The 12696-nt window shown below is 35.7% G+C and overlaps 1 protein-coding gene across 6 annotated transcripts in view; it reads left to right on the top strand.

The window, feature by feature from the left end:
- Nucleotides 1-12696, top strand: part of SPART (spartin) — an 88350-nt gene that overhangs the window by 73409 nt on the left and 2245 nt on the right. For 5 of the 6 annotated variants that reach the window (XM_027064693.2, XM_015070974.3, XM_027064691.2 and 2 more), the window contains exons 6-8: nt 3026-3220; nt 4281-4439; nt 4519-4609. In XM_027064693.2, coding sequence (XP_026920494.1) covers nt 3026-3220; nt 4281-4439; nt 4519-4609 — 445 coding nt within the window. Of the gene's footprint in view, nt 1-3025; nt 3221-4280; nt 4440-4518; nt 4610-8056; nt 8310-12696 lie in introns of those variants that run through there. The other variant, XM_053214470.1, reaches the window with a different exon arrangement.

Here is a 12696-nt window from a genome sequence, read left to right as displayed (position 1 = left end):
TCAGGACCTTAGCTAGGAAGACTCAAAAGCTGACTAGTGACTCAGTATCTGGGGTCTGGAATCATCCAAAGGCTCCTTCACTCACAAATCTGGCATCTGGATTGGAAGAGCTCAAAATCTAGGACTGCCAAATAGAGTGCCTAGACATGGTCTCCATGTGGTTTAACTTCTTCACAGCTTGGCAGCCTTAAGCCAGTTTGGCTTCTACATGGTAGCTCAGGGTTGGAAGCGTATATGATATAGCAAACAGCTAGAGGCTGCATACTCTTCCTGACATATTCTTGGAAATTTCTAGTATCACTCATCACAAGAAAGTAACAAACCTGCTCAAATTGAAGGGATTGTAACAGAGACCCCACTTCCCAATGGGAGGAATGTCAAGGTCATGTTAAAAGAACATGTAGAACAGAAAATACTATTTTGACCATCTTTGGAAAGTATAGCATGTCACAGAGTCTTAGACCTCCAAAGATTTCACACACTGATTCTATTCAGAGAGGTAGAGCATCCTTAGTATCAGCTAATTCTGGGCAGAGATCTCTTTAGAGATTTCAGAAAAACTCTCAGCAGTGCATCATTTGAGAATGAGCAAAAACTACATTATGGTAACGCAAAGAGGCCTACTTTACTGCTTGAGACTTTGGCAGGTGTTTGTAACACTTTTCATCTTATTCCCTCAGAATTCTAGAAATATCTCTAATAGTTGGTTACATTAAAACTAACTGCCAATCAGAGTATATATCTCTTTATGTGCTTTTTAGTAGACAGAATGAAAACCCACCACCTCACCAAATACTTAAAAGTATAAGTAGCAAAGAGGTGCAGAAAATACCCAAGATTTATTCCAGAGGAAAATAATCTGATCTGTCAAGCAACTATTTCTTCCTGACTTGTGCAGGCTCTATACAAAGATAAGTAATCAGGGATCTAAATTGAGCTCAGTCAGTTTAGCCCATGATTGATTCCTGTCCACTGTCAGAGAATCAGTTAAGATCAGTAAAAGCTACAGTCTTAGGTTTTATGAATATAAAAGGTGGAAAAATATGAACTGCTTAAAAATTATCTGTGTAGAATATTGGCCTAGGAGCCTAGAATTAACTTTTAAGAAGGCAACTGCCAAACATCTTAGATGGAGTAGAGTTTAGTAAGCTAATTTGGAAGGAGGTGGAGGATATATGACAATGGGCTGATTAGAGCCCCCCTCCATTATGTTAGATTTGAGTGATCATTTTAAGTCATCTGCCAACTTCTCATTTATTCAGCAAACATTCATTGCCTGCTGTATCTCAACATTAAATGGGTGCAAATAATGTGGACATGGATAGAATAAATTTATATCTGGCACTACACATGCCATTTAAAAGATCTTAGTAGCTACCAATAAAGCATTACATTTCTTGATCTTCTGTTGCAGTCTTTTCAGTTTTAACACATTATCTCTGTTATGTGCTCTTCCATGGTGATAGCTTCTTTATAATTTGATCTAGTGTTTCTCTTTATCAGTCCTGTGACTTTTCATTTATCTCATTTCCATTTATTCTTCTCAGTCATCAATGGACTCTGTCCCTCTTGCTTGTTTCATTGCAGGAGTATAGAGCTTTCCTTTTTCATTATCATTTGTTTTATGATTTCTCAGTCTTCAAGTTCAGTTGGTTTTTTTACTTCTTGTATCTTTTCAACTTGTGAGTTAACTTTAAAAATACACGTTTTTGTTTTTTGTTTTTTGGTGTTTTTTTGGTTTGGTTTGTTTTTTAATAGGGGTCTTTAATCTCTTTATTGTTATGGGAACTCTTGGCTGAAAGCTTTTTCCCTGGGTTGAGACCTGGTCCTTCCCCAGGGGTAGGATGGTGGGGGTAGGGTTTGAGTCAGATGGATGTGTTGACTAAAACAAAAACAGAAGTACCACAATTTTTTTAATCAATCACCACTTTACTTTTCATTGTCAGCCTTTTTAAACAAACAGGATTTTCACATGACGTTGGGTGCCTGCTCACTCACAGGCGAAAGTAATTATGTAAAAGCTATGCCACAGACCTTGGTACAATATACTTAAATATTTTATATGTCCAAGCTCATTGTTCCAGGGTATAGCCAAAAAGGAAATATTTAAAATTGTAAGCTCTCCAAGGCAGGGTAACACTTGATTCTTCCTCTTAGGGGCAACTATTCTCTTTGCATATTTTTTCTTGCTTTTCCCATTTCATTCCCACTTCTCCTTTCCCTGCATGTGTGCAGGGCCTTTTCGCTAGAGCAGTCTGTACTGTGCTGCTTTCTCTCTCTTTTTTCATTCATTCTGCAGGAAGCATTGAGCCAAAGCAAAGTGCTAGGGCCTGTTCTCATGACAAATGTCTAAACCATCTAGGCTTCCCAAGTTTTCTTCTTATCTTTTCTTCTCATGAATTTTTTTGAGTATTCTTTTGTCTTTGTTATTCAGGTTTATGATATAAGCTAAAAGGTGCTGAGATCGTGGGGTTTGGGCTTGAGGGAGGAACAGGTCCCCTTGCCTTATGCCTTTAGTCTAAAGCAAGCAAAGAGTTCTTCTGCCTTGGTGTTTGAGATATAGGTGTATTGGTTTCCAGCTTGCATTACTTGCGTCTAAACCCCTCAGCACTTCATGGACGAAAAGTGGTACCTGGACTAAGGCAAGAAGAACAAGGATACCTGGGTCCTCAAGCCAAATACCATCTTAATGGTACCAACTCAAAATTAGTTCGTAACAATAGGAATAGTGTGGTCAGTGACATGGAGAGATACCTACAAGTTATAGTGGCAGCATAGAGTAATATAGAACTCTGTTATTGAGTGATCTATGGCCTAAGTACTGAAAGATGAATTTACTTAGAAAAGATGTGTATTCCAGGCAGAAAATTATAAGTATAAAGTTGGCTTGAAAGTTAATGGCATCTTTGGGATCTAAACATTGAATTCCTTGTTTTGTTTTGTTTTTTTCCTGTTGGTAAGTTATTAAAGGGTTTACAGGTATAATCAACTCTAATTTTGCAATTTTAAATTTTCCTATAAAAAGGTGCTTCCTGGGTGAGCTGGGGTTTGGTCAAAGGTGCTGAATTTACTGGAAAAGCAATCCAGAAAGGCGCTTCTAAACTCCGTGAACGGATTCAACCAGAAGAAAAACCAGTGGAAGTTAGTCCAGCTGTGACCAGGGGACTTTATATAGCAAAGCAGGCTACAGGAGGAGCAGCAAAAGTCAGTCAGTTCCTGGGTAAAGTAACTTTGGAAGACTTTCCTTTCAGTTAAATTAAAAATGGTCTCTTAATCTGGGTTAATCTAAATGCACATTTATGTGGTTTAACCTTAAGAGTAAAGGATTAGGATGAAGCTGTTTCACCTTGCTGTTCATCGTGGGATCTGTAGCAGCATCAACCTGAGAGCCTTAGAAATACTAAGGCTCAAATACGTTAGAAATACTGATACCCAAATATATTTCAGGTACTTGGCACACATTACCAATTCAGCATCTGCATTTTTACAAGATTCCTAGGTGATTTTTATTTGTATATTAAAGTTTGAGAAACATTGGTTAAAGGGTTGTTTTGATGGGTCGGAGAGGGAAGTGTCTGTACCTTTGAAAAGGAATGGCTCTGAATGTATTGGCTATCCTTGAATATGATACATTCTTTTAAGGACAGCTCACTGTGTCATAGCTGAGGGTCACGAGGAGGGATGTATTATTTCAGTTAAGCAGATTCAGTGATTCTGGTGTTCGTCTTTCCAAGCAATATGCTTCTCGTTCCTGCTCCTTTGAGAATCATAGCCTTAAAGTTTGGTATTTTGAGATGGTCAAATCACCCCTTAATAGGTTATGATTAAATTTAGTAAGATTATCTTCTTGGGATTCAATATTCAATATTCTTTTGAATCAGATTATGGTTTTATTTTTTTTATACATTTAAATACCTTATTACTATTTCAGTAAGGTATTTGTTGATAGAACATAGAAACACTCATAGCTAAAAAACATGAAAGGTGGACCTATAGCTCTTACACTGCAGCAGTCTCTGTTTTCTTTTAAGCAAATTGCCATAAAGAACATTATATTTAAGAGGCAAGGTTATAATCCTTCAGCTCTGCAAACATGTCTTTAAACCAGATAATAGCCTTTGTTTAAAACTAGCCAGGCCTTGTTCTCATCCTTATATAGAAATGGTAAATTATGCAGTAAAACAATGTTAGATGCTCATATAAGAATTTTGCTAAGTAAGAATGGTAGAATCAAGGGAAACATTTTCTAAGTGTTTCTTTTCTTTGTATGGTTATATTAGTTGATGGAGTTTGCACTGTAGCAAATTGTGTTGGAAAGGAACTAGCTCCACACGTCAAGAAGCATGGAAGCAAACTTGTTCCAGAATCTCTTAAAAAAGACAGAAATGGGAAGTCTCCTCTGGATGGTGCTATGGTCGTAGCAGCAAGTAGTGTTCAAGGTAACAATAGTCCAGAAATTTAACTAGGAAGGTCCATTTCTTTAGCTATCATTTTACTTACTTTTAAATATATTTGCAGGATTTTCAACTGTCTGGCAGGGATTGGAATGTGCAGCTAAATGTATTGTTAACAATGTTTCAGCAGAAACTGTACAAACTGTCAGATACAAGTAAGTTGACTTTTATAATTTTAATGACTAAAAACTCTTAGAGCATTTGTAAAAATTCAGGACAGTTAAAATGATTATGTCATTGAGTAGCTGCTAAAACAAAATTTTTTTCACTGTTTTTCTTAATAATATTTTTAGCAAATTAATAGAATTACTATGACTTTGCCTCCTATTACTAATGGTTATATTTCTTCATCATTAATGCAGAGAATATTTTTAATTAAAAAAAAAAAAGCCTGGAGTTTCTGTATACCTTATCAACTACATGTTCTTTTTTTTTTTTTTTTTTTAGTAAATTTTGGTACTTTTTGGTTAAAAAAATTTTTTTTAAGTTTATTTATTTCGAGAGAGAGAGAGCATGGGAGGGGCAGAGAGGGAGGAAGAGAGAATCCCAAGTAGGCTCCACACTGTCAGCACACAGCCCAACGCGGGGCTTGAACCCAGGAACTATGAGATCATGACTTGAGCCCAAATCAAGAGTTGGGCACTTAACCGACTAAACCATGCAAGTGCCCCTACTGCATGTTCTTGATGGGTGATGTTTGCCTTTAGTTTTGATGGGAAAAACTTGAATTATAATTAAACTATTATACCTTGTTAATATTAGCCTCTTCTGTTTACAAAGAATGTTAAATTCTGTCACATCTTATTTGACTCTACCACTGTTCATTTTTATTAGAATGGACAGATGGTATGTCATCTATTTCATATATTAACAAATGGACAAACAAAAAATGAATGATCTAGGCTGATCTGATAACTATTTTAAGGTGGACTTAAAACAGGTCTTCTGATTTGAGGTCTTTATTCTTTATAAGTCCTAGGGCAATCAAGGTCTAAAAACTAAAGATAATATGAAGGACCTGAGTTGCTTTCTTAGCTTTGCATGAGTTTAAAGCCTAATATTAAATTTTTATTTAGAAAGAAAAAAGTAATATTAGTGGTGTTCTCAAATCTCAGTTATTTGTGTTAATTACCCACTCATAACATTTGAGTTCATACTTCTGTATCAGATAGTGTGTTTGGTTCTTTTCAGTATATGTTATTTAATCTTTAACACTGTCATCTCCATTTTTACAGATGAGGAAGCCAAAGTGTAGAGCTGTTAAACTTTGTTAAAGATTATACCCCTAGTAAGTGGTAGAGCTGGGATGTAAGCCAGGTATCTTTGTGTCATGCAGTATGAAACAACAGTGGTGGACCAACCCTGCCCTTGTTGGGACATCTGTGCAAGTTCAGTATCTAGAGTTACTTTCCAGCACTATCTGTCATACATTTAGATTCTCTTCCACCATAGTAAATTACCTTTGACTTAGAAAAAACTAACAATTTCTCCTGAGTTGATTTGATCTCCATCTGGGGCATGCATACCTTTGAATCAAAGCAACATGACACATCATCTTACAGTTTCAATTTGACTAAAAGATTTGGCAAAGAAGATCCAGAAAAGATCTGTAATTCTTTTGGTGGAAATATAAAACCCAAGTCTTCAGTCTTATCTTTTGCTACTTATACCATTGATCTCTAATGCTCTTTGTGTTACGGCTTTGAGGTTACTTTGGTGGATCAGTCGTAATTAGAATAACAGTTTCTTGTTGCAAGAGCAGAAGAAAGTCAGAAGTGCCTTTTAGGCCAAAAGTGAATTCGTTTTAGATTATCAGTATCATTTGTTAGCAGAGACAATTAAGCAGTCATGTTAGAAACATGTTAGTCATGTTAGGAAATGCTTCATTGGATATGTCCATTTCCTACTTTAATGAAAAAAAAAGGTTACCTAAGTACGATTAAGTGGAGCCTTATTAAAGGTTAGGGATTCACATAACTATCAAAGTTTTGGTGTAGATTTTGTATTTTTTTTCCTTAGTGAGGAGAACTTAATATGATGAGAAGGATATTTTAACAGTGACTCTGAGCTCATTTATTTCTATTATGGTACATATTGCTATTCTTTTTATCCTTTCCTCCAAAGATTCACGGAATGAAAAAACAGGTGAGAATTTAGTTAAGTAGGTTTGTATTTTTTTTTAAATAATATGTTGTTTTTTTTTTAATTTTTAACGTTTATTTATTTTTGAGACAGAGCATGAGTGGGGGAGGGGCAGAGAGCGAGGGAGACACAGAAACCAAAGCAGGCTCCAGGCTCTGAGCTGTCAGCACAGAGACTGACGTGGGGCTTGAACTCACGAACTGCGAGATCATGACTGGAGCTGAAATTGGACACTCAACCGACTGAGCCACCCACGTGCCCCAGTAGGTTTGTATTTCTAACTATAAGACTACTTTGGTCTTAGCAGTAATTTAATTAGAAACTGGAAAAGATGAAGGGTGCCTGGGTAGCTCAGTCAGTTAAGCGCCGACTGTGGCTCAGATCGCGATCTCATAGTTCATGAGTTCAAGCCCCATGTTGGGCTCTGTGCTGACATCTCAGAGCCTGGAGCCTGCTTCCCATCCTATGTCTCCTCTCTCTGCCCCTCCCCTACTCACACTCTGTCTCTCTCTCTCTCTCAAAAATAAAAGAAACAAAGAAACAAAGAAATAAACAAAGAAAAAAAAAAAAACTTGGAAAGATGGAGAGGGGCAAGGGGATACAAAGGGTTTTGTAATACTTATAAATAATCTTGCCCAGAAGAAGAAAAGTTGTCTTTTAAGAGAAGAAACTGCAGGTATGAAACTAATAATAACTTAGTGATATTTATCACTGAAGAAAAGAAAGAGCTAGTTCTTAAATTTACTTCTCATTTATGTAAATTTACATTTATGAGTATAAATGTAATTTATATTTTTATATTTATAAATTTACTTTTATTTACATTTGTTTGCACTTTGAAAAAGTATTTGATGAGTAAGCATTTGTGTTTTTCTCCAATCCAACTGATGATTGCATAATATAGAAAATTTATATTCTTTTTGCCTATGATAAATTATTCTCCCAGCTTGCTTTAAATCTGCCATAATTACATGCATTATGACAAGAAGAAAAACAAACTATATATAAACTTCCTTATCTGATTTCTGGTGTTACAAGCCAACATAGAGGATTATCTTTTAATTTAAGCATATTTAAAAGAAGATTGTGGGACGCCTGGGTGGCTTAGTGGGTTAAGTGTCTGACTCTTGATTTCAGCCCAGGTCATCACTCACAGTTGTGAAATTGAGCCCTGCTTTGGGCTCTGCCCTGAGTGTGGCACCTGCTTAGGATTCTCTCTCTCTCAAAATAAATAAACATTTAAAAATAAATAAATTAAAGCAGATTATGTTGGAGAAGTATATTATTTATACTTTTGATGGTTTTGATTATGATTTGGGACTGTGTTCACTGATGATGAGTGGTTTACTTAAGGATCTGTATAATTAATTATACTTTTAAATTTTTAGGTAAATGTGTGGGAACTATTCATTAATACTTTTATTTTTGTCAGTTACATTAATGCTTTTGTCTTACTTTAGATTTAGGAACATCAAGACTTACAGGAACAACGAAAAGCAATAAGTAACTTCAAACATGTTATATATAATTGCAGTATAGCATTTAGTAAATAATTCATCACTCTTCTACATAGCTTCTAAATTTCACCTTTAAGTTTCTTTTTTTCCATTTTAAATTGTTTAGAGGATGAGGCACCTGGCTGGCTCAGTTGAAAGAGTGTGCAACTCTTTGAGCCCCATGTTGAGTATAGAGGTTACTTAAAAAAAAAAACAACTAAAAACCCTTGTTTAGAGGAAAATCATATAACATCAGTTAGATCCATTTTTGTTTTCCCCGCATTAAAACTTTATCTTACAATACATATTTGTGAAGAATAAGCTTAGTAAAATTGTTCTTCTATGAGGAATTTACTCTTTTCAGGTACCATATTTTATTGGTTTGTTTAGTGAGTTTTAATTAAAATTGCCTTTGGATGAAGGGGCAAATTCAAATTTATTGAAGGCAATTCCTTGGGCAGATGTCATAGTACCCAAAGCCAGTCTATATAACATCTGCTCAGGAATTATTTAAGTATTTAAGGTCAGTCTTCTTTTTTCCTTGTGGTAACTGTACAAATATTTATACATTATTATTGTGTCTTTCACTTACTTTTTTCTAACCACTCCCAGTTCCTTTAAGAATTCTCTATATAGTATGGTTTCCAGATACTTCATTCATCATTGTTCTTCTCAAAATACGGAACCCAGAATTGAATGAAGTATTTCACATTTGCTGTGACCAGCTAGAATACCATGAGATTTGCCTGTCTTATTTGGTCATACTTAGCATTTGGCATACATGGCACACAAGACAAAGACTATCTGTTTAGTGGCTGTTACTCGATTAACCCATATCAAACTTGTGTTTTTTTAAAAAATGAAACTTTAATTTAAAATTTGGGCCTTCCTCTTATTTTAGGGGCAGTTGATATTTGTACCTAAAATTAAGAACTTTATATTTGTGCTTAATTTCATCTGTTGATCTTGATCCATTATTAAGTCCTTCAGTTTGGCTTCAGATTTAGTGTATGTCATATTAGCCAGGTTTCCATTTTATGTTATCTGTAGATTTGAAAGACTTGTCTTTTTAATGTCTTAGATATTTTCCTTAAATTTTCATGGGTAAAATCCAGTCACATGCTTACTGTAGCCTGTCCTGATTGATCTTGCTCTAAGATATGCTTATTAAGATTGGTGGGTTAGATGTCTCCAAATCTTAACAGTATTCTCATTTAGCTCACCTTTCAGTTTTATCAAACTTCTTCTCAGGGCTGTTGTCTTCCACATCCATTCATTCTAGAGTTTTACTCTATGTTCTATCCTTTTCTACTCTTCATAGATATTACCTATACCGTGTCCATACAGCCTCTCAACCTCTCAAATCTATGTTTTTTGATTAACTTTTATTGTAATCTTTAGGCTTCATAAGTCCCAACTATATAGCACTACAGCTATTCATTCACCAAGTGCTGTTGTTTCTTATATTTATCCTTTCCTCTCAGCCTCATTGCCACTACTGTAGAATAGACCCTCATTGTTTCTCATCCATCACACAGCTTGTTTCCTAACTGGTTCCTCTGTCTGTCTCTGACACCCTTACAATTCACGATGCAACCTGAGTTAGATTTTTCTAAAATGTAATTTTGGTTATGCCATTCCCATTGGTTTCAAGACAAAGTTTAAATTCCTCAGCTTCACCTTAAACATCCTTTAGAAATTGGCCACAATCCACCTATCTTTGATGGGTACACTAAGAAGAAGCTATTTGTATTTAAAATATTTAAGATTAATATTTTCAAGAATAGTTTTGAAGGTTGCATGTGAATTGAATTTTAGGAAGATTTGTTTGAAATTTGTTATGACTGAAATTTTGTTACAATTAGTGAAATCTAGAATCACCACCACTGTGCTGTCTTTGTAGACATTACTGAATGTGCTGGAGAAATTTCTGAGAAGTCTCATTCAAACTTTATTAAGTCTCATAGACTTATTTAGAGCATTCTTTGTATTCATTTTTATTGCTCTTTAATATAAAATCTAGTAAGCTATAATTAAAGTTAACTTTTTAAAAAGAAATCAAAAATAAACATTGTCTTTTTATCAGAGATAGACTTTCTAGTTTTTAACAGTGTAGTTTGAATTTACAATGTAGTCCAAATAAAGGAAAGAACTGAGCAGTTACTTATAAAGGAAGAGAAAAATAGATGCCTGCCAGGAATACTGGTTTTAAGGCATATTGGGAAGCAGAGATGATAGGGTGAGGATATATTAAAGGAAATAAACAGAACTGCTTAAAAGCCATTTTATAAGGTCTTTAAAAATAATTATACATTTAGTATTGTGGAATTTTCAAAGTGCTTTAACCTACAAATCTCATTTTATGAGATGAAAGAAAAAAAATTAATGAAATGTAAAGAAGTTGAGACCTCATCAAGGTCATATGGCTAGTTTTTGGCACAGTTGGTATTAGAATCTAGTTCTTTGCTAGTTTGATACTTCTCCCCAAATTAACAGGAATTCTTGCTGAAATGGAGATAGCATGGAAAAACAAGAAAACATCAGGGTACCAACACAGACTCCTTTTCAGCACATTATTACTAATAATGTAGCCTTTAGAATTGTGTTATATATAAAAATATTGTGAATGGGGCACCTGGGTGGTTCAGTCAATCAAGTGTCAGACTCTGGCTCAGGTTATAATCTCACGGTTTGTGGATTCGAGCCCTGCATGGGGCTCTGTGCTGATAACTCAGAGCCTGGAGCCTGTTTCAGATTCTGTGTCTCCCTCTCTCTCTGCCCCTCCCTTGCTTGTGCTCACTCACTTTCTCTCTCTCTCTCAGAAATAAATAAACGTTAAGAAAAATTCTTTTTTAAATACTGTGAGTGCAGTTAGAGGTATCAAACTGCAACATTAGAATAGGGAAGTGGAAGTTCATGAATCTGGAGGATTTCCTGTATTCATAAACACTAATATGGCCAAATTCTTAGTCACACAGTCCTAGAAAAGAGCCCTAAGAGAAACCTGCTCAACCAAGAGTTATGGTCACTCTTCCAATTCTTCCACCCCTTTCTTCTCATTTAACCATAACCATTGCCACCTGGTATTTGTGGGGGCTTGATTGACAGTGAGAAAGCTCCATGTCTTCTGCAACATCAGCAAGTACTATGGAATGCTGAAGGGTTGCAATAGAGACCAGCAGAAAGCAGCTAAGAAGCTTTGATGTCTGGTAACTGGTGAGAAGTCCCCAGTCAAGAGTGATATGGATGTAAGGTTTGGCACATTATAAGTTCTGCCATTCTCTGACTCTAATTATTAAAATTAGGCTAAGGATATAATGGAATCCTCATTCAGGAACTAAGATTCACATTATTCGCCCTGAGGTTGAAAAATAAAACCAAGCATGAACAAGCTAGTAGGATCACAAACCACTATTCCAGGCCAAACTTACAGTAATACAGAACTTGTTAATTCAGAGGGCAGATCCAGTGTTAGTATAAAATGTCCAGATACAGGTCACAAAGCACATATGAAACTTGAGGGCATCCTGAAGACAATTGTAAAATGTTGCCCTCTTGTTGTTGCTTGTTTAGGCAGTTCTCTGCTAAGCAAGGAGAACTATAAAAACCTGGTACTTTAAAAAGGGAAAGAGAAAATACAGTGGGATAACTTTCAGTATCCTTGTATAGGTCCTCAACTTGTATTTTCTCATAGAAATGATATTAAACACATATATCGATAATTGTCAATAATACTATTTTGTATAGTGCCTGTATAATCTCCCAAGCATTTTGCTGTATGTTTGATGCTAAAGAAACTCTCAGATGGATAGGGCAGGAATTACTCATTTATTTATTTAACAAATATCGAATGTCAGTTTTCTCAATGCATAAGATATGTTAATACAGCAGAGTACTTTTATGATAATAGTGTTTATATTCTAGCAAGACAGACAATAAGCAAACCAAAACAGAGTAAATAAGTTCTAGAGTATGTAGCAGGTGATAAGTTATAGAATAAGGAAGAGCAGCTTAAGGGATGCCTGGGTAGCTCAGTTGGCTAAGTGTCTAACTTTGATTTCAGCTCAGGTCATGATCTCACAGTTTGTGAGATTGAGCCCAGCGTTGGCTCTGTGCTGAACATGGAATCTGCTTGGGCTTCTCTCTCCCTCTCTCTGCTCCTCCCCTGCTTGTGTGTGCCTGTTCAGTCTCTTAAAATAAATAAACATTAAAAAAAAATGAGGGAGGAGCTTTAGGGGGGATTGATTGGCTGTGGGGTGGAGCATGTGGGGTAAGGCAGTTGAAATCGGCGGGATAGTTAGAATACAATACTTACCTGACTTGAAAGAAGGTGAAGCAGTTAGACATGTGAGTACCTGGTATGAGAATAGTTTAGGCAAATACCAGCCAGTACAAAGGTCATAAAGTGGCACATGTATGCTTGATGGTTCAAAGAATAGCAAAAAGGCCAGTGAGTCTGCAGTAGAGTGGAGTGGAGTGGAGTGAGGGAGAAAGTGTTATACAATCTTTGCTTAAAGACAAGCTCAGATTCTGATAGTTTAAAGACGTTACCAAAGTCTGGTTAACATAGAACTCAAAACCATTTATAGTGACTCTCGATTCTT

This window comes from Acinonyx jubatus, chromosome A1 (genome assembly GCF_027475565.1).
Source record: "Acinonyx jubatus isolate Ajub_Pintada_27869175 chromosome A1, VMU_Ajub_asm_v1.0, whole genome shotgun sequence".
NCBI lineage: Eukaryota > Metazoa > Chordata > Mammalia > Carnivora > Felidae > Acinonyx > Acinonyx jubatus.
Note: the sequence above shows the minus strand (reverse complement) of the source record. Positions and strands in the feature narration are given on the sequence as shown.